The sequence below is a fragment of the Mus musculus genome, chromosome 6 (assembly GCF_000001635.26).
Source record: "Mus musculus strain C57BL/6J chromosome 6, GRCm38.p6 C57BL/6J".
Lineage (NCBI taxonomy): Eukaryota > Metazoa > Chordata > Mammalia > Rodentia > Muridae > Mus > Mus musculus.
The window spans coordinates 40,990,680-41,012,627 of record NC_000072.6 but is presented as its reverse complement, the minus strand read 5'-3'; the positions used below and the strand labels follow the sequence as shown (position 1 = coordinate 41,012,627).

Genomic DNA, 21,948 nt, shown 5'->3' with positions numbered 1-21,948 from the left:
TTGCCAACAACTTCAGATATGTCTAGGCTCAAATGTAGGATGTCTATAACATCTAAGAATCTGGATGGTTACTTATTGAGAAAAGCCCACTGTTAAGGTTAGGTCTTTTGCTATGTATTGTAATGCTAAACACTGGCCCCCAAGGCCTGGTTACCCCCCAGGGATGAGAGAATGCACACATAAACACAAGTGTTGCTATATAACCTTGCCCCAAAGTATCACTGATTGGTGAATAAAAATGCATACAGGTTATAGCTGGGCTGAAGAAAGACAGGCAGAGATTGGGTTCCTGGACTTGGGCTCAGAGGAGAGACTACAAGGAGAGAGATTGGTAGTAGGTGGAGAGAGTAGAAGATGCCATGGAGTTAGTAAATCATGAAAACATGGCCATGAGGGCTGGCCGATTGAAGTTAAGAGCAGCCCAGATAAAACATAGCAAGTCATAACTTGGGTTATTGGCAGGAAAATAGACATAATAACTTAGAGCATATATATATGACCAGATTTAGTGCCTATTAAGGCTTTTTGTAAATATAAGAGTTATGTGTCTCTTATCTGGAAACTGAATAATGAAAGGCATAGTAGAAAACCCCAAATGAGACTAAATATTTACTACATCAGCCTGCTTAATCATACAATTTACTACTTGTTTGTGACTGAGTCATATGTGTAGAAGCACTCTTTACTCAAGGAACATTCAGATAAATTTACCAATTCCTGTCCTTGAACTTTTGCTGGGCAACATATAGATAGTTCACAAGACACACTACAGACATATTTCTTTTTGTCCCGTAAGAATCACATGGCATCCTTTTACCAAATCTAACATTTGCCAGAATCTAAACTGCAAATGTCCAATACATTTTGCTGTGAAATTCTGTCTTAACTTCAATTCTCAATTTAGCCAAAAAAATAGGCATAATATTCATGCTATGGACTCAATGCTAGACTCCCTTTACATTTTGTATATTAGATAATTTATTTTATAAGCATTCATCGAGACAAAAAGTATAAGGACATAAACCACAAAGATATGTGCTTTTCCAGAATAGAGCAAGTATGACTTTTATTCTTCCTACAGATGGAATGCTAGTTACACTTCATAAGCTCAGTATTCATTGTCTTTATTCCTGTTGACAAAATGGACTTCTGAGCTCCCATATGATTTGTGTATCAACTGAGATCTTAACAGCATGGGATTTCTATTGTTTTCTTTTCTAAATTTTCCCAGTTCTTCCTGCTGAGAACGACTCCCTCTAGGACTTTCTAAGACTTTGCTAACTTTTAAGTTTGATACAGTTAAGAGTGTATTAGACAAAGATTGGAAAGAAGGTGATATGAATGAATTTGTCAGTGTTGTGTGTTGGCGGGCACTATTAGATGGGAGTCTAATGTGCTGATTGCTGCTAACAGCCAGGGTACAATTAAGGTGCCAAAACTGGTATAAAGAGTTTCCTGAAGTCAAATTGTGTTTGATCCTCCCAAAAGCCATCTGCAGCTGATGATGAGAAGAAAAAGAAATGGCACGTGATGTCTCTCCCATTGTCATTTGGATTTGTTCTGAGTACCTTTTTCCTCCTTTATGCCTTTGGGACATTGGGAATATCCCGAGACTTTGCCTCCATCAGTGTAACTATGAATTTTGCTCTTGGCAGTGTGGCTATCTAATTTTTGTGATAGGGAAACAAATTCTTTTAAATAAAAGTAAATAACAACAAAATATAAAAAAATAATGAAAAAATCCCTCTGGAACCTATTTTAGGGTTAAAATGTTATGTGTGGCACAAAGAAAAGAAAAACAATATCTGAACAAGTTAAAAGTAAGGAAATTTTTTTGTTGTTGTTTTATTTTGTTTTGTTCTGTTGGCATAAATGTCAGGGAACCCAGCCCATCACTCCTTTTCCTAGTGCCCTGGACAGTATTATACTAGCAATAAAGTTTCCTTGTCATTTTCCACTTCAAAGAATATGGAAATGAAGAAACTAGACATCAACAAACCAGATAACCCTATGAAAAAATGGGGTGCAAATCTAAACAGTAATTCTTATCAGAGGAATCTCTAATCAGGGATACACTTAAAGAAATGTTCAGCATTCTTAGTCATCAGGGAAACACCAATCTAAACATTTATGAGATTCCATCTTACTCCAGTCAGAATGGCCAAGATAAAAAACTCAAATGACAATGAATGCTGGCAAAGTAATAGAGCAAGTGGAACACTTGTCCATTGTGGGTTGGAAAGCAAAATTGTACAACCACTTTGGAAATCAAGTTGGCGGTTTCTCGGAAAGTTGAGAATAGTTCTACTCAAGACCCAACTTTACCAATCCTGGGCATATACACAAAAGATGCTCCACCAGTGGTAACAAGGACACTTGTTCAACTATATTCATAGAAGCTTTATTTATAATAGCCCCAAAATGAAATGACCTAGATGTCCCTCCACCAAAGATGGATAAAGAATGTTTACACAATGAAATATTACTTAACTTTTAAAAGCAATGACCTCATGAAATTTTCAGGCAAATGGATGGAACTAGAAAAGATCATCCTGAGTGAAGTAACCCAGTCCCAGAAAGACAAACATGGTATGTACTCACTTAAAAGTGTACAAACAACCTAAATAACAAGGATGACCCAAGGGGGGTGGGACAATTGAATGTGGACATCAGGAGTGGAGGAAATTGTTGGAGAGAGGAACAGGATGGATCGAGATGGGCAGGAAGGAGAGAATATGGGGAGAGAGAACTGGAATCAGTGAGCAGGGGGATCTCTGGGAGTTAGTTAGAAGCCTAGGAAACTGGACACTCCTTGGAATCTATGAGGGTGACTCTGGTTGGGACTCATAGCAGTAGATGTGGAGCCTGAAATGGCCAACTCCTGGACAGAAAAGATTTCCAATGAAGGAACTAGGAAAACAGCCCAGTCACAATACCTTAGATCCACAATTTCTCCTGCCAACAAGATATGCGGTGGTGAAGATGGAGCATAGATTGAAGGAATGACCAACCAATGACTGCCCCAGCTTTAGACACATGAGAAACACAGCTGACTTGGTGATATGGACATGGTTAATTTCTGTCTGAGAGTGGGAGTGGGAGAGATTTCCCCACCACCTAGCCAGAGCAGTACTGAAAAGCTAGCCCTAGTGGCTCAGGCACAGAAGAGCTGGCAAGCTGAAAAACAGCCACCACTCAGACACAGATCCAAGATTTAAGTTGGCCCACCTCAATATCTACTCTATAAACCACACTATCTCCATGAGACAGGGCAACAACAGGATATCTACTACAGTATATCTGAGAGGAGCACCAGAGAGGATCCAGTATTGATTTTGTATCAAAAGCCAGAGGCCTCAGACCAGACCAATAACTCAATGTAATGAACATTTACAAGTAAAGCTGTTTGGACAAAAAGGTAAACTGTGGGATGCACCACAGCCTCCACAGCAAGATAGGTGTTTTCTTTTTCTTTTCTTATTCTTTGTATGTTTTTATGAGAGAGCCCACCCATGATAATATTAATGATATGCTGTTATACTTCCAGAAAGATACATGGATGGCTCTCATCTGGGAAGCTTCATCCAGCAATTGATGGAATGAGATGTAAAAACTCACAGCCAAACATTGGGCAGAGATTGAGGAATTCTATGGAAGAAGTAGACCAGAAAGTATATAGCATCAACTAACCTGGGCTCATAGAGCCCCACAGAGATATAACTACCAAATAGAGAGCATACATTGGACACACCTAGGATCTTAATACATATGTAACAGTACTGCAGCTAAGTCTTCATGTGAACTCCTAATAGCATGAGCAGAAGCTGTATCTGATTGTGTTGCCTACCTTTGGATCTCTTTATCCTAGCTGCCTTGCCCTGCCATGGTGAAAGAAGATGTGATTAGTCCTACTGCAACTTGATATGTTTGGCAATTTGATACCATGGAAGTCCTCCCTTTTTATGAACCTTTTCTGAGAAGGGGAAGACAGGAGGAGTGTGTGTGTGTGTGTGTGTGTGTGTGTGTGTGTGTGTGTGTGCGTGTGTGTGTATGAAGGGATCAGAGGTGAAAGAGGGAGGGGGAACTGGGAGAAGCGAGGGAGGGAAGGCTGTGGTGCAGATGTAAAGTAAATAAATTAATTTAAAAAATATACCATAAAAAAAAGAGAGAATGGCTGAATAAATAATTGAACACTTTCAAGGAAACAAATGTCATACGACCTTAGGTCCTGAGACTTTCATTCAATACCAAATGTATCTGAGAAGAGCAGGAAGGAATTGTTACTACATTCGTCAAGAAATTTGTCAGCAAGGGTCATACTACCTTTAAATTCTGACAGGAAGAAGACAATAGGCTTAGCCCCCTTGTGGGTGGTGACTAAGCAAAGATATTTCAGAAGACATCAAACTCTCTGGACTCTAAAAACAAAAATATTTTGGCAATTAATATTTCAGCAATCCAAATGATGCTCTTGTTCATCCAATAGCTTAGGTAAGGCAAGAGAAACAGAAGGGTTACAAAACATAACTAGAAGTTTTCTGGCAAAATGAAGACATTCTAATGAAACAGTGTATCAGACTACCAAAACAGTGTTTCTCAAATCAAAGAGTATTTTCTGATAAATCACCAACTGGAAATAAGAAAAGACACCATAGCTGGGTTTTTTATTCGCTTGTTTTGTTTTGTTTTTTGTTTCTTCTTCTGAAGTTGACAATTGCTCTTTCAAGATTTCTGAAAGAATTGTGTTGGAATTTTGATGGAAATTGCAAAGAGTCTGTAAATTGCTTTCTGTAAAATGGTAATTTTTGCTGTGCCCATCCTATCAATACATGAACATGGGAAATCTTTATTTTTTTTTTTTACTTTTTTTAATTAGATACTTTCTTTATATACATTTCAAATGCTATCCCGAAAGGTCCCTATACCCTCCCCTGGCCCTGCTCCCCTACCCACCCACTCCCACTTCTTGGCCCTGGTGTTCCCCTGTACTGGGGCATATTAAGATTGCAATGCCAAGGGGCCTCTCTTCCCAGTGATGGCCGACTAGGTCATCTTCTGTTACATATGCAGCTAGAGATATGAGCTCTGGGGGTACTGGTTAGTTCATATTTTTGTTCCACCTATAGGGTTTCCATCTTTTGATATCTTCAATTTATTTTTTTCAGAGACATGAAGCTCTTGTCATAAAGGTCTTTCACTTCTTTGGTTAGATATTTTATATTTTTGTGGCTATGGTATTGTTTCCTTAATTTCTTTCTCAGCCCAGTTATTAATTGTATAAAAGAAGGCTACCTACTGATTTTTTAAAGTAATTTTATATTTGGCCACATTGCTAAAGGTGTTTATCAAGTGTAGGAGTTCTCTGGTAGAGTTTTGGGGTCATGTATATATACTATCATATTTTCTGCAAATAGTGATAATTTTTCAATTTACACCCCTTTGATCTCCTTTAGTTGTTTTATTGCTATAGTTAGAACTTCAATTGCTATTTTGAATAGATGTGGAGTGGACAGCCTTGTCCTGTCCCTGATTATAGTGGAATTGATGTTTATATTTGATATTTTCTATAGGCTTGTTGTATTTGTCTTTATTTTTTTAGGCATGTGCCTTGTATCCCTGATGGAGCACTCAAAAATAAATGGGTGTTGGATATTGTCAAAGGCTTTTTTTTAGCATTTAATAAGATGATAATGTGATTTTTTTTTTCAGTTTGCGTGTGCCCCCCCCCCCCCACACACACACACTGTGGATTACATTTAGATTTTTTTGTATGTTGAATCATCCCTGTATCCTTCCTATGAGGCCTACTTGAATATGACGGATTTTTTTTAGATTTGGTGTTCTTAGATTTGGTTTTCAAGTATTTAATTGAATATATTTGCATTGATGTTTATGAAGGAAGTTTGTCTGAAATTTTCTTTCATTGATGAGTCTGTGTGGGTTAGGTGTCAGGATTACTGTGGCCTCACAGAATGAGTTTGGCAATGTTCCTTGGGTTTATGTTTTGTGGAATAGTTTGAAGGTTATTGCTGTTAACTAGTATTTGAAAGCTGGTAGAATTCTGCACTAAAACCATCTGCCCCCGGGCCTTTTTTAGATGAGAGAATTTTGATGACTGCTTCTATTTCTGTGGGACTATTTATATTATATAAATAGGACTATTTATATTGTTTATCTGATCTTGATTTAACTTTGGTAACTGGAGTTTATCAAGAGAATCCTCCACTTTATTTAGATTTTCCTATTTAGTGGAGTACAGGCTTTTGAATTAAGGCCTAAGGATTCCTTGGATTTCCTCACTGTCTGTTGCTACATCCATCCTTCATTTCTGAATTTGTTAATGTGGATACTGTCCCCCTGCCTTTTACTTAGTTTGACTAAGGATTTGTCTATTTGGTGAATTTCTCAAAGAACCAGCTCTAGGTTTTTTTGATTCTTAGTATCATTCTCTTTGTTTCTAATTGATTGATTTCAGTCCTGACTTTGACTATTTCCTGCCATCTACTCCTTTTGCCTGAGTTTGCGTTTTTTTTTTTTTTTTTTTTGTTCTAGAGCTTTCAGGTGTGCTGTTAAGTTGCTGGTATAGAATCTCTCCAATTTCTTTATGAAAGCACACAGTGCTTACATCTTAGCACTGCTTAACGTGTGTCCCATAAGTTTGGGCATGCTGTGCCTTCATTTTCATTGAATCCTAGAACTTCTTTATTTCTTCCCTGAACCAGTAGTCACTGAGTACAGTATTTTCTTTTTCTTTTATTTATTGATTTTTATATATAAACCATGATTTATTCAACCTGTCTCCTATTCTTTTTTCTTATTAGATATTTTCTTCATTTACATTTCAAATGCTATCCCCAACAACCCCTATATCTTCCCCCTGCACTGCTCCCCAACCCACTTGTTTGTTTTTTTAAATATTTTTTATTAGGTATTTTCCTCATTTACATTTCCAATGCTATCCCAAAGGTCCCCCATACCCTCCCCCCCCCATTCCCCTACCCACCCACTCCCACTTTTTGGCCCTGGCATTCCCCTGTACTTTGGCATATGATCTTCGCAAGACCAAGGGCCTCTCATCCCATTGATGGCTGACTAGGCCATCCTCTGCTACATATGCAGCTAAAGACACAAACTCTGGGAGGTACTGGTTAGTTCATATTGTTGTTCCTCCTATAGGGTCACAGACCCCTTTAGCTCCTTGAGTACTTTCTCTAGCTCCTTCATTAGGGGCCCTGTGTTCCATCCAATAGATGACTGTGAGCATCCACTTCTGTATTTGCCAGGCACTGGCATAGCCTCACGAGAGACAGCTATATCAGGGTCCTGTCAGCAAAAACTTGCTGGCATATGCAATAGTGTCTGGGCTTGGTAGTTGTATATGGGATGCATCCCCGGATGGGGCAGTCTCTGGATGGTCCTTCCTTCCATCTCAGCTCTGAACTTTGTCTCTGTAATTCTTCCATTGGCATTTTGTTCCCCATTCTAAGAAGGAGCCAAGTATCCACACTTTGGTCTTCCTTCTTTTTGATTTTCTTCTGTTTTGCTAATTGTGTCTTGGGTATCCTAAGTTTCTGGGCTAATATCCACTTATCAGTGAGTGCATATCATGTGTGTTCTTTTGTGATTGAGTTACCTCACTCAGGATGATATCCTCCAGATCCACCCATTTGCCTAAGAATTTCATGAATTCATTGTTTTTAATTGCTGAGTAGTACTCCATTGTGTAAATATACCACATTTTCTGTATCCATTCCTCTGTTGAGCAACATCTGGGTTTTTCCAGCTTCTGGCTATTATAAATAAGGCTGCTATGAGCATAGTGGAGCATGTGTCCTTATTACAAGTTGGGACATCTTCTGGGTATATGCCCAGAAGAGGTATTGCTGGATCTTCCGGTAGTGCTATGTCCAATTTTCTGAGGAACTTCCAGACTGACTTCCAGAGTGGTTGTACAAGCTTGCAATCCCACCAGCAATGGAGGAGTGTTGCCCTTTCTCCACATCCTCACCAGCATCTGCTGTCACCTGAATTTTTGATCTTAGCCATTCTGATTGGTGTGAGGTGTAATCTCAAGGTTGTTTTTATTTGCATTTCCCTGATGATTAAGGATGTTGAACATTTTTTCAGGTGTTTCTCAGCCATTCAGTATTCCTCAGTTGAGAATTCTTTGTTCAGCTCTGTACCCCATTTTTAATAGGGTTATTTGATTTTCTGGAGGCCAGCTTCTTGAGTTCTTTATATATATTTGATATTAGTCCTCTATCAGATTTAGGACTGGTAAAGATCTTTTCCTAATATGTTGGTTGCTGTCTTATCTTATTGACAGTGTCCTTTGCCTTACAGAAGCTTTGCAATTTTATGAGGTCCCATTTGTCGATTCTCTATCTTACAGCACAAGCCATTGCTGTTGTGTTCAGGAATTTTTCCCCTGTGCCCAAGGCTTTTCCCCACTTTCTGCTCTATAAGTTTCAGTGTCTCTGGTTTTATGTGGAGTTCCTTGATCCACTTAGACTTGAGCTTTGTGCAAGGAGATAAGAATGGATCAATTTGAATTCTTCTACATGATATCCAGTTGTGCCAGCACCATTTGTTGAAAATAAAGTACAGTGTTTTCAGTATCCATGAATCTGCAGTCTTTCTGTCCTGTTTCTGATGTCATAAATGTCTAGTTTTAATCTATAGTGATCTGATAAGATGCAAGACATTATTTAAATATTTTCGTATCTGTTAAGGCTTGCTTTGTAACTGATTATATGGTCAATTTTGGAAAAGGTCTTTGAGGTGCTAAGAATAAGGTGAACTCTTTTGTGTTTGGGTGAATAGTTTTATAGATAATTTTTAGGTCCATCTGTTAATTCCTGTTACTTTGATGTTGTCAATTGTAGTGTGTGTATGTGTGTGTGTGTGTGTGTGTGTGTGTGTGTGTGTGTGTGTTCCTTTGACCTTACTGGTATGAAATTATGTGTTTCTTGGGTATATTTGAATGCATCTTGGGTTGAAGTTTTTATTCTTCTATCTTATGTAGGAGTGGATTAGTGGAAAGATTTTCTTTAAATTTTGTATTCTCATGGAATATCTCCATCTATGATGACTGAACATTTTGCTAGGTATGGGCTGACATTTGTGGTCTCTTAGAGTCTGAAAGACATCTGCCCAGGCTCTTCTGGCTTTTAAATTCAATTTTGAGAATTCAGGTGTAATTCTGAAAAGTCTGCCTTTATATGTTACTTGGCTTTTGTCCACTGAAGATTTTAATATTCTTTTGTTGTTGTTTACATTTAGTTTTTTTTTTATCATCATTATGTGGTGGGAGGATTTTCTTGTTGGGACCAATTTATTTGGTGTTCAGTAAGCTTCTTATACTTTTATAGGCATCTCTTTCTTTAGGTTAGGGAGTTTTTTTCTATGATTTTGTTGATATTTTCTCAGCCTTTGAGTTTGGATTCTTTTCCTCCTTCTTTTCTGATTACTCTTGGATTTGGTCTTTTCATAGGTCCCAAATTTACTTGCTGTTTGTGTTAGAAACACTTTGCTTTAGTATTTTCTTTGACAAATATATCAATTTCTTCTTAGTTTCTATACTTGGGATTTTCTCTTCCATCTTTTGTGCCTGAAGTTCCTTATCTCTTTCCTAGGTTTCTCATCTCCAGGATTGTCTCATTTGTGCTTTCTTTATTGCTTATATTTCTATTTTCAGGTCTTGAACTCTTTTGTTTATTTCTTTTACTTGTTTAGTTTTATTTTTCTATTGTGCTTTATATTTATTCACTTATTGAGGGATTCTATTTGATTGTGTGTTTTACTGCACTTCTTAAAGAATTCATTCATTTCTTCCTTAAAGGCCTTTATCATCTTAGTAAGATTAGATTTAAAGCCATTTACTTGCAATTAGGTGTGTTAGGCTTTCCAGGACTTGCAGTAGTAGGATATCTGGGTTCTGGTGGACCCATTTTGCTCTGGCTTTTGTCAGTTGTGTTCTTACACTAGCCTTTATCCATCTGTTTTTTTCCTGGTGTTGTCAGATCTATTAGTCTCTGGTGAGGGGAGGCCTGTGTTGTTCAGGTGTAGTTGTTAATCTCTGATGTCAACAGGCCTCTGGGATTGTAAATGTAGCTCATTGTCCCTGGTGGCAGCAGGTTTCTAAGGCTACAGATAGAGGTGGTAGTCCCAATGGCTTCAGTCCTCCAGGAACACTAGTGTAATTGTGGCCCAGAAAATGGAGGGCAAAGGGGACAGGGCAGAACTCAGACCTGCTTGGTTTGTTCAATTCCAGGCAGGCAGGGCATTTGGGTAGGTGTCTCAGCTGGTTGTCTCTGGTAGCTGCAAGCCTCTGAGATTGCAAGTAGAGGTTTTGACCAGAAGATGGGAGGGTTGCTAAAGAAACACCTGTAACTATCAGTCTACTATATTACTAAACTAGCAGACCCTAAAAAATGAGAGTTTCTCTAGGAATCTCATACTGGGAAAGGAAAGCGTGTTAACCCTAGGAGGCAAACTATCTTCCTATAAGAAATATCAAACTTCTGTACTTGCCAGGCAGTGGCATAACCTCACAAAAGACAGCTATATCAGGGTCCTTTCAGCAAAATCTTGCTGGCATGTGCAATAGTATCTGCGTTTGGTGGCTGATTATGGGATGGACCCCCAGGTGGGGCAGTCTCTGGATGGTCCATCCTTTCCTCTTAGCTCCAAACTTTGTCTCTGTAACTCCTTCCATGGGTATTTTGTTCCCTATTCTAAGGAGGAATTAAGTATCCACACTTTGGTCTTCCTTCTTCTTGATTTTCTTGTGTTTTGCAAATTGTATCTTGGGTATTCTAAGTTTCGGGGCTAATATCCCATCTATTGGATGGAACACAGGGCCCCCAATGGAGGAGCTAGAGAAAGTACCCAAGGAGCTGAAGGGGTCTGCAACCCTATAGGTGGAACAACAATATGAACTAACCAGTACCCCAGAGCTCATGTCTCTAGCTGCATATATAGCAGAAGATGGCCTAGTCAGCCATCATTGGGAAGAGAGGCCTCTTGGTCTTGCAAACTTTATATGCCCTAGTACAGGGCTACGCCAGGGCCAAGAAGTGGGAGTGGGTGGGTAGGGGAGCAGGGAGGTAGGGGGGAGGGTATAGGAGACTTTTGGGAAAGCATTTGAAATGTAAATGAAGAAAATATCTAATAAAAAATTGAAAGAAAAAAAGAAATACCACACAGTTTTTACAACTTTTCATGCCACCTTAGATGATGGGACAGAAACCCAGACAATGGTGTGTCGATGGCAACCAGAGCTATAATACCGGAACTGCTTTGATGTGCACTATTTCAGCCCTCTGAATGAATTTCATTTTTAACTCAGGAGCCTAAGATGTATTAAGCTCTCTGTGGGTCTCATTGTCCAACTTCCCAATGCAGATATATTGATAAATCTCCTTTTTATTCTCTCTATTGTTACCATGGTTCTTTTATTGGTTTATTGAGCATGCGTTGCTATACCAGACATGGGGCACATACTATGATCCCTGTGTTCAATAATGCTGGAGACACCATCAAAAGAGCCATTTCTGTAGAAAAATAATGATTCATCGTAACTGCATTCTGAGTTTTTAAAGCTATAGTGAGGTATGGAAAAATCATATCTCTTCTAGTTATATATGAAAAAAAGCTATGAACTGTGGCCTTTATGCTTATATTCCTTATAACAAAAACTGATTCACTAAAATCTACATTTAACTATTCTTATATAACACATGTTCTCACATAAAATACAAGAGATAAGTACCAGTTATTTCACATCCACTGTATGCTTTTACCCAGTTAATTTATTGGTTAAAACTAATATATGTTAGCATGTAGTAAAGATGAACTCAAATCAATAAACTTGCCTAAACAGAACAAACACAAGATACTTTTGTTCTTAGAAACCTGACTTAGTCCATTATATTGAACCCAAGCAATTGTTACGTCTTATGATAATTACCATTTTAAAGATTAAAAACAGTTAATGGCAATTGGTATATTGTTTTCGGTGTATGATGGTATGTATTTTATGTCAACTTGACAGGAGCTATGATTAACTTGAAAACAGTTCTCTCTGCATGTCTATAAAATATTTTCTAACTCTTGTTAATTGAAGTGGAAAGATTCACTTTAACTCTAAGCAGCACCATTTTATTGGTTGGGGTCTAGGATGTATAAGAACAGAGCTACCGAATTTGTCTTCCTCTCTTTGTATTTCTGACTCTGGATACAATGTGCACACCAAACTCATGATTCTGGTAACATGCCTTCCTTACTACAATGGACAATATTTTCAAACTACAAACCAAAAGAATTCTCTCTTTTTAAAGTTTCTTTGGTAAGTTATTGTGTCAAAGTAATGAAAAAAGTAATTGAGAGACACTTTTAGAAAATAAAATTTAAAATGCCAACCATTTCTCATATTTCCCTGGTAGAGAAATATAATTTGCATTCTTTTATCTCAACCCGTAGAGTGAGACACAACCACATATCCTTGCCCACGTTCCACCAACGTGGAGTCAGGGTTAAGCACACTAAATATTTGCTATAGAAGAGCTTACATTTGTTTCCTATGATAAATTAGAAAGATCAATTGAAATTAAGAACATAAGGGCTTGGGTCAAAGCACACTGGAATAAATAGAAGAGTTTAGAAAATGAAAAAGTAAATTATCTCAACAAGGAAAAGAATCATAGAATCATATTGCCTTAGGTAGTTCAGGTTGCCATGATTTAGAAAAAAAAAACACAGCTTCAAAACATAAGTACATTTCTCATTAGTCTTCACTATCAACTACAGTTCCAATGTATCAAAACTACAAATTCAAAAGGCCCATCTGAGACACAAAGCAGTGTCCTTTAATCTTTCTCCACTGTTCTTTCCTGCTATGGAAACATATTAGCACCACCTGCAGTTGTTCCTTCCATTCCCATAACCTTTAGAGAATACTGGGGGAAACAATGATGTGGAAACTTGGTGCTGAATCATCTTCCACCAATCACAGAACAAAATTGTAAGTTTGGTTTTGTGTGTGTTCAATGAAATCACCTTTTTTTGTTTGTTTGTTTTTCACCATTGAAACCAAAAACTCAAGGTATAAATAGCTATAAAGGAAAAGCATTTATCCTAGTGCCCAGTTCAGACACACTGAAAGACTATGAAGATCATCTTCTTCTTCACTTTTCTGGGAGCTGCTGGTGAGTCTTTCAAAGAACATTTCATCAGATGTGTATTATACACACAAGTTTGTGTTTTGTGAGTGGGAAAACAGTAACTAAGTATATATTCCATGTTCAAGGGGCTAAAAGCGGGCAGTCAACACTATTTGCTACATTTATGTTTTCTATAGCTTAGTAGATGAAAGGAAACAAACAGTACAAATGAACCTAATGGGCATCCTGACATTTGTGTGAAGAAGTCTAAATAATTGGAATTATTTTCTGCTCCAAGGAAAAGATGTAAACATTAAATTCTAATTATGTGGAAGATGAAACTCTGCTTACTTATATGAAGTTATCATAATTAGAAGAGATAGGGTATTTTTCATGGGTAAAACTTTAGGTTCTATTCACAAAATCTTTACTAACAAAATCAGTCCTATATCAGTGTTGCTTAATACTGAAGAACAGGAAAAATGATATTTTCTAGGGTAATACAACTAAATTTAAAACTAAATTTTCATAATAAAAATGGGTTTTGATTTGTAAAGTTTCTCATGTTTGGAAACTTCAACCACTATTTTAAAATATTACAATGTTCAGCTCATACAGATTTATTATGGTCTTTAGAATTATATTAAATATTGAGGGTAGTTATAATCATTATAAATTATGTACGTGTATTGAATTTAGTAATAATAAAAATACTAGGACAAACTCTTGATGAATCAGTGTATGAAAAATGCTAAATGCATTAATATATGTCCAACAGATAACTGAAATAACAGGAAACTTTTGGGAAGAAAAACATAGAATTGTGGTTAAATGATTTACACAAATTGTATTTAATAAACTAACTCAGTCACTCATTTGTATGTGTTAGGTATTTAAAAAATTAAAGATAAATTTAAAAGTCCATTGAATGTGATGAAAAATGTTCCTTTGAATAAATGGCTTGCCTCTACGCCTTGGGAACCAGGAAAGATACTGGGACCCTGTACCAAAAAGATAAATTCAACACTTGAAAGTAGTTTTTGCTCTCCAGGGACCACTATGCTACACATAATCACACACACACACACACACACACACACACACACACACACACACACACACAGGCACACACACACAAGCACCACAAACAGAGAGAGAAAATAAATAATTTTTACTTTTAGATTTGATTCACCATGATATCAAGAGAGTATATGCTGATATTAGAAAATGATAACTTTCAAGAGACTATAAGCATATTTTACCCAACAGGAGGATATGTGTCTTTTCTGGTTGGTCTGTACAAACTTCATTTGGAAGACTAATTTTGAGACAAGTCTTCTTATGCTAAATATACAAAACTCTCCCCCAGTTGCTCTCCCAGCTAACAGTGATGACAAGATTGTTGGAGGCTACACATGTCCGAAGCATTCGGTTCCTTACCAGGTGTCTCTGAATGATGGCATTAGCCATCAGTGTGGTGGCTCCCTTATCAATGATCAGTGGGTACTGTCTGCTGCTCACTGCTACAAAAGGTAATGAAACAATACTCAAATTTCTATGTTCTACGGTCATTCTGTCCTCCGGTATCACCTTAAGGGCATGGTCCTTTGTGAATCTGTACGGGCAGGACACACCTGATGGAATGCTCTATCCTGAACATTGGCTGTAAGGCACAATACACCTTAACTTCATAGCCCTGACAGTACTGGATGCTTTAAGAAGATGATGTCTGTGTTTTTATGTTCAGAACTTTCAGTTTGGTAAAGAAAAACCTCTACAGGGATACTTAGAAATCTTTTATCTTTTAATGCAGAAGACTCCAGGTTCGCCTTGGTGAACACAATATTGATGTCCTTGAGGGTGGTGAGCAATTTATTGATGCAGAAAAGATCATTCGACACCCAGACTATAACAAGGACACTGTGGATAATGACATCATGCTGATTAAATTGAAGTCACCTGCCATCCTTAACTCCCAAGTATCCACAGTCTCTCTGCCCAGATCCTGTGCATCTACAAATGCTCAGTGCCTTGTTTCTGGCTGGGGAAATACTGTGAGCATTGGTGGTAAGTGTCAATGGAACTTGTCCATGTGTAAAAATAAGAGAGACAAAATGTATGTTGGTTGTCAACATGGCAAAATTGTCACTGTGAGAGATACTTGTAGAAGTTTTAAACAAAGACAGTCTAGGAATGTATAATTTGTAGGCCAGAACATTGCTTCACTGGGACCATGGGGGGAAACCAATAGCATTTGAAATGTAAATGAAGAAAATATCTAATAAAAATGTTAAAAAAAAAACATGAGCTATTAGCAAGATGCTAAATTATTTACCTGGTGGAGTCAATTATATGAGGGAATGAAAACTCAAGTGATAAACAGAAGAGATGCCTGGGATTTGTTGTTCCCTGAAGAATCTATCTCATGGAGGAAATACTAAAATATTTGAAAATCCAAAAGCCAACAATGTATTGTCATAAAGGACAGCTTATTAAAACTATTGGGGAAAATGTTCTAAAAGAAAAATATGCTTAAATTATGATGTTTGGCAAATAGAATTAGAAATTTCAGGGAAGATATTGAGTGACCTTGCCTTCTTTTTTCTCTCAACAGGAAAATACCCAGCACTCCTTCAATGTCTGGAAGCTCCTGTCCTCTCGGCCAGTTCTTGCAAAAAATCCTACCCAGGCCAGATTACCAGCAATATGTTCTGCCTGGGATTCCTGGAGGGTGGAAAGGACTCCTGTGATGTGAGTGTTCTTTGACTCTTTCTACAAATGATTGTTCTTTGACTCCTTCTACAACTGTCTCTCTCTCTCTCTCTCTCTCTCTCTCTCTCTCTCTCTCTCTCTGTGTGTGTGTGTGTGTGTGTGTGTGTGTGTGTGTGTGTGTGTGTGTCCCTCTGTCTGTCTATTTTTCACTCCATCAGTATCCTTCTCCTTGGCTGAGAACCATGTACATCTGTCTGGAAGAATTCCCATGGGATGAGATAAGTCCTATGAGTAAAAACAGGTTTTCTCACTGTAATATTCATGGATAACCTCAAGGTTGAACTATGTACAAAAGATGGTATGCAAACAGTACATGGAAACAAACTTCTGAGAAGCTGGTTTATAGCATGCAACCACTCTTGAAAGACAGCAAAAGGAACAGCAAGAAATACCGCCAGCCTTTATCTTTTCCTGACCTTTGTCAACTAAGGAACCTTGAGCTTATAGAGACAGTATTAAAAATAAGGGGGAAATTGCAATTAACTGTACAGGGAGTCTTCATTGCTTCAATGTCAGTACCTGTTATTTTGGCTCCATGAAAACAGGAAAACATCGTGGAGTCCATTCTCGCACCTCAACATAAACATATTGTAATCTTATTTTCTTTCTGACCAGGGTGATTCTGGTGGACCTGTTGTCTGCAATGGAGAGATCCAGGGTATTGTCTCCTGGGGTTCAGTCTGTGCAATGAGAGGGAAGCCTGGTGTTTACACCAAAGTCTGCAACTACCTAAGCTGGATTCAGGAGACCATGGCGAACAACTGATTTCTCTTGCCTTCCATAAATCATCTATTTCTTATCCATTTCTCTTTCTTCTTATGCCTGAAATGAGGTTGAAATAAATACATTTCTGCTGCTCTATATCTAATAACATTTTGCTCTTGTATTCTATGATTTACCATTCTTTAAAAATTGGTTGATAAATGAGAACATAATTATAGAGTTGAAAATTCTAAATAATTCAACATTCATATAACAATAAGAATTTTCTCATATTTTTCTATGGTCTATGATGTATGGTGAATACATTAGTAAAGTGCTTGCATTAGCATTATATTTTTACAGAATAATGATAATATTTTATTAATAGGTCATATATATTTTGTTTTAAAAATATAGCTATCATACACATATGTTTAAACTTCCTACATTGCATATTTCCATCTTAAAATAGATAGCATGAAATTGTTATTCATTGATAGCATACCAATTGATATGAAACTGCTATCTATTTTACCAATCACCAAGTTATCTAAGTACTCCTTGAAAAACTGAAATTCATCATGAATATTTCTGATGCCTGGTGTCTTGCATGTCCTAAAATACAGTGCTATGTCTTCCTTATATTTTTAATTTTATTGCTAATCTTCTAAAATCTAAGAATCTTTATTGTGCTTAGTGACTGAAAACTACAAATGAAGTATTTTTTTAGGATTTATTTTTTTTCACTTCCATATCTGTGTGTACATATGTGGAGGTGTATACAATTTAGCAAGGTGACTTTAGAGAAAAGAGCTGTTAGAGACCTTTGTTCTACAGTATAGGGATTTCAGAGATGCCAAACAGAACTTCTGGGAACCAAATCTCAGTCTTTTATAAGAATAGTATATGCTCTTTTCCTCTGAACCATTTCTAAAGCTCTTGAGGAATAATTTTTAAATACATATTTGTCCTAAGTTTTGGCCACTTAACCTCTCCTCACTTAAACACCAAATCAAGACCAGATTGTACATAAATTAAAGCTATATGCAAACAAATATGAATCATTTAAGTTTCACAATTTGGGTCCTCCCCTCTATTGTCATATTTCCCTGGGAACAGAGATAGCATCTGTGTTTTAGCACAGCCTGCAGAATGAGAAACAACCACATTTCCTCACCTGCTTTCCACCAATCATCATTTGATCATGGATCACCAAACCAAATATCTGCTGAAGAAGAACCTACAAATGCTACCTGTGATTAAACAGAATGATAAAGGAAAATTAAGGACACAATGGACTTGAGTCAGTGCAGAGTGGAATAAACAGAATAGTGCAAGGGTTTAGAAACAAAAACTATATCCTCAGAGTCAAGGAAAAGAAGCATAGTGCATTAGGCAGCTCAGGCTGCTATGGTTAGAAGGAAATTCAGACCCCAGCTTCAAAACACAAGTAATCTTCTCATGAGTCTTCACTATCAGAAAATTTTCAATGAGGGGAGGTGAAATTCCAATAGATCAAAAGCACAAGTCCAAAAGTCCCCTCTGAGGCAGACACAAAGCAAGTTCAGCTGCCTATGAAGCTCCTGAAAGAGCTCATAAAGAATTACACACTTCCAAAATGCAGTGGTCCAAGAAAGATGTTTCCATGACAAAATAGAGGAAATAGATAGAAAGGAAAGAATGGACTGAAGCAAAAACACTTGACTCTGAAGCATAAGCACTAAATCCTGAGGCTATTTGTGAAGTGTCTAGAACAGATGATGCCATCATCTGAGCTTCAAGACTTAGACAACCCAACCCTGTGGCCATATGACACAGTCCATATTCTCTCTCTCTCTCCCAGAAAGATGCAACTCGAAGCTACCAGCTTTTCTTGACAAATGCACTATATCTCTGGCACCTCTGAGAATGTAGGCTTTTCACTGCAACATGGGCTTCAACCACAGCCTCATGCAGAACTTGTTCACAAGTTCCCTTAATGAAGGCTGATCTCTCTACATCTTAGCTGAAATGCCAGGATTTTCCTAACTATCTAGACAACAGTTTCCATAACTCTCGAACACTTAGATTCTTCATTCCTGCAATGCCAGTACCTCTTAGACAAACAGCTTTTCTTCCAGCATAAGAAGAAACATGGTCCTTTGGTCTATCACTGAAGTAGTTTCTGGGCAATTGAAATCATAAAAATTCATGTCTAACACAATTCTACTCTCCCTTTTGCTCCCATTTCTCACTATAAACACTGTGTAAGCTGTGAGTATCCTACCTGAAGTTCCTCTCAAGTGTCTCCCCACAAACCCTTAAATTACCAGGGAAAATATCATTCTTTCTTCTTTGAGACATTGGCGTAATCATTGATCAGTTAGAAAGTAATTGTGCAAGGAATATAAAACTATATTCATAGTTACCTCTGAGAGCTTGCATGATAAACTTCTAATCCTAAGTAACTGCAAAGTAGTAATATGTAACTGGCACTACTATTAGCCACAAGGTTCAGAAGAATATCACTTTTGTTAGTCATATGTTAGCCTAAAGCATTGTCCAAAGAGTTTGTGTCTGCATCAAAGAAATCATAAAAAAAGTCATGGTCAAATTTTGTAACTCTATGAGGATTACTTGACATAAAAACTTAAGGGGGGAAAGAATAACCTGGGCCTTTAGGTTGTGAGTCTAACAATATGTGGCTTGATTTAACTGTGCAGTAAACCATGGAGGGAAAAACTGGTGGCAAAGAAGAATCAGTGCTTCATAACAGTCAGAATACAAAGACTAATGAGATACTAGGGCTACATATAACATACAGAGTCACTAGTCTGTTTGCAACTTTCTCCCACTCAACCCCACCTACCAAATTAGTGCTACTAACTGAAGATCAAGTTCAACACATGAAACCATGAGCCATATTTTATAGTTTAGTCCATGTGAACAGGATACTTCTCTTGATTTGGGTCCACTCAAGCCTTCACATTTACTCTCTATACACTTTTATATTGCTGGTATTTCCACTTTTTAAATCTCTCCTTTGTTATAAGTTTTACCAACACAGTTACATGAGCTGTACTGATAAGGGATTGCTACAAGTATTATGAATGCGACAAGTCCCTTCCGCTCGACTCGAGACTCGAGCCCCGGGCTACCTTGCCAGCAGAGTCTTGCCCAACACCCGCAAGGGTCCACACCGGACTCCCCACGGGACCCTAAGACCTCTGGTGAGTGGATCACAGTGCCTGCCCCAATCCAATCGCGCGGAACTTGAGACTGCGGTACATAGGGAAGCAGGCTACCCGGGCCTGATCTGGGGCACAAGTCCCTTCCGCTCGACTCGAGACTCGAGCCCCGGGCTACCTTGCCAGCAGAGTCTTGCCCAACACCCGCAAGGGTCCACACGGGACTCCCCACGGGACCCTAAGACCTCTGGTGAGTGGACCACAGTGCCTGCCCCAATCCAATCGCTCGGAACTTGAGACTGCGGTACATAGGGAAGCAGGCTACCCGGGCCTGATCTGGGGCACAAGTCCCTTCCACTCGACTCGAGACTTGAGCCCCGGGCTACCTTGACAGCAGAGTCTTGCCCAACACCCGCAAGGGCCCACACGGGACTCCCCACGGGACCCTAAGACCTCTGGTGAGTGGAACACAGCGCCTACCCCAATCCAATCGCGTGGAACTTGAGACTGCGGTACATAGGGAAGCAGGCTACCCGGGCTTGATCTGGGGCACAAACCCCTTCCACTCCACTCGAGCCCCGGCTACCTTGCCAGCTGAGTCGCCTGACACCCGCAAGGGCCCACACAGGATTCCACACGTGATCCTAAGACCTCTAGTGAGTGGAACACAACTTCTGCCAGGAGTCTGGTTCGAACACCAGGTATCTGGGTACCTGCCTTGCAAGAAGAGAGCTTGCCTGCAGAGAATACTCTGCCCACTGAAACTAAGGAGAGTGCTACCCTCCAGGTCTGCTCATAGAGGCTAACAGAGTCACCTGAAGAACAAGCTCTTAACAGTGACAACTAAAACAGCTAGCTTCAGAGATTACCAGATGGCGAAAGGCAAACGTAAGAATCCTACTAACAGAAATCAAGACCACTCACCATCATCAGAACGCAGCACTCCCACCCCACCTAGTCCTGGGCACCCCAACACAACCGAAAATCTAGACACAGATTTAAAAACATTTCTCATGATGATGATAGAGGACATCAAGAAGGACTTTCATAAGTCACTTAAAGATTTACAGGAGAGCACTGCTAAAGAGTTACAGGCTCTTAAAGAAAAGCAGGAAAACACAGCCAAACAGGTGATGGAAATGAACAAAACCATACTAGAACTAAAAGGGGAAGTAGACACAATAAAGAAAACCCAAAGCGAGGCAACGCTGGAGATAGAAACCCTAGGAAAGAGATCTGGAACCATAGATGCGAGCATCAGCAACAGAATACAAGAAATGGAAGAGAGAATCTCAGGTGCAGAAGATTCCATAGAGAACATCGACACAACAGTCAAAGAAAATACAAAATGCAAAAGGATCCTAACTCAAAACATCCAGGTAATCCAGGACACAATGAGAAGACCAAACCTACGGATAATAGGAATTGATGAGAATGAAGATTTTCAACTTAAAGGGCCAGCTAATATCTTCAACAAAATAATAGAAGAAAACTTCCCAAACATAAAAAAAGAGATGCCCATGATCATACAAGAAGCATACAGAACTCCAAATAGACTGGACCAGAAAAGAAATTCCTCCCGACACATAATAATCAGAACAACAAATGCACTAAATAAAGAGAGAATATTAAAAGCAGTAAGGGAGAAAGGTCAAGTAACATATAAAGGAAGGCCTATCAGAATTACACCAGACTTTTCACCAGAGACTATGAAAGCCAGAAGAGCCTGGACAGATGTTATACAGACACTAAGAGAACACAAATGCCAGCCCAGGCTACTATACCCGGCCAAACTCTCAATTACCATAGATGGAGAAACCAAAGTATTCCACGACAAAACCAAGTTCACACAATATCTTTCCACGAATCCAGCCCTTCAAAGGATAATAACAGAAAAGAAGCAATACAAGGACGGAAATCACGCCCTAGAACAACCAAGAAAGTAATCATTCAACAAACCAAAAAGAAGACAGCCACAAGAACAGAATGCCAACTCTAACAACAAAAATAAAAGGGAGCAACAATTACTTTTCCTTAATATCTCTTAATATCAATGGACTCAATTCCCCAATAAAAAGACATAGACTAACAGACTGGCCACACAAACAGGACCCAACATTCTGCTGCTTACAGGAAACCCATCT

At 38.5% G+C, this 21,948-nt stretch overlaps 1 protein-coding gene and 1 further gene across 1 annotated transcript; one reads left to right on the top strand and one right to left on the bottom strand.

Moving 5' to 3' along the window:
- The window catches only part of Tcrb (T cell receptor beta chain), a 667,076-nt gene that overhangs the window by 545,744 nt on the left and 99,384 nt on the right, over positions 1-21,948 (bottom strand).
- Positions 13,149-16,806, top strand: Gm2663 (predicted gene 2663). The gene is made up of 5 exons (NM_001102660.1): positions 13,149-13,208; positions 14,533-14,695; positions 14,977-15,230; positions 15,778-15,914; positions 16,551-16,806. Exons 1-5 carry the CDS (start codon positions 13,169-13,171, stop codon positions 16,698-16,700), a joined length of 744 nt encoding a protein of 247 aa, NP_001096130.1. The 5' UTR covers positions 13,149-13,168; the 3' UTR covers positions 16,701-16,806.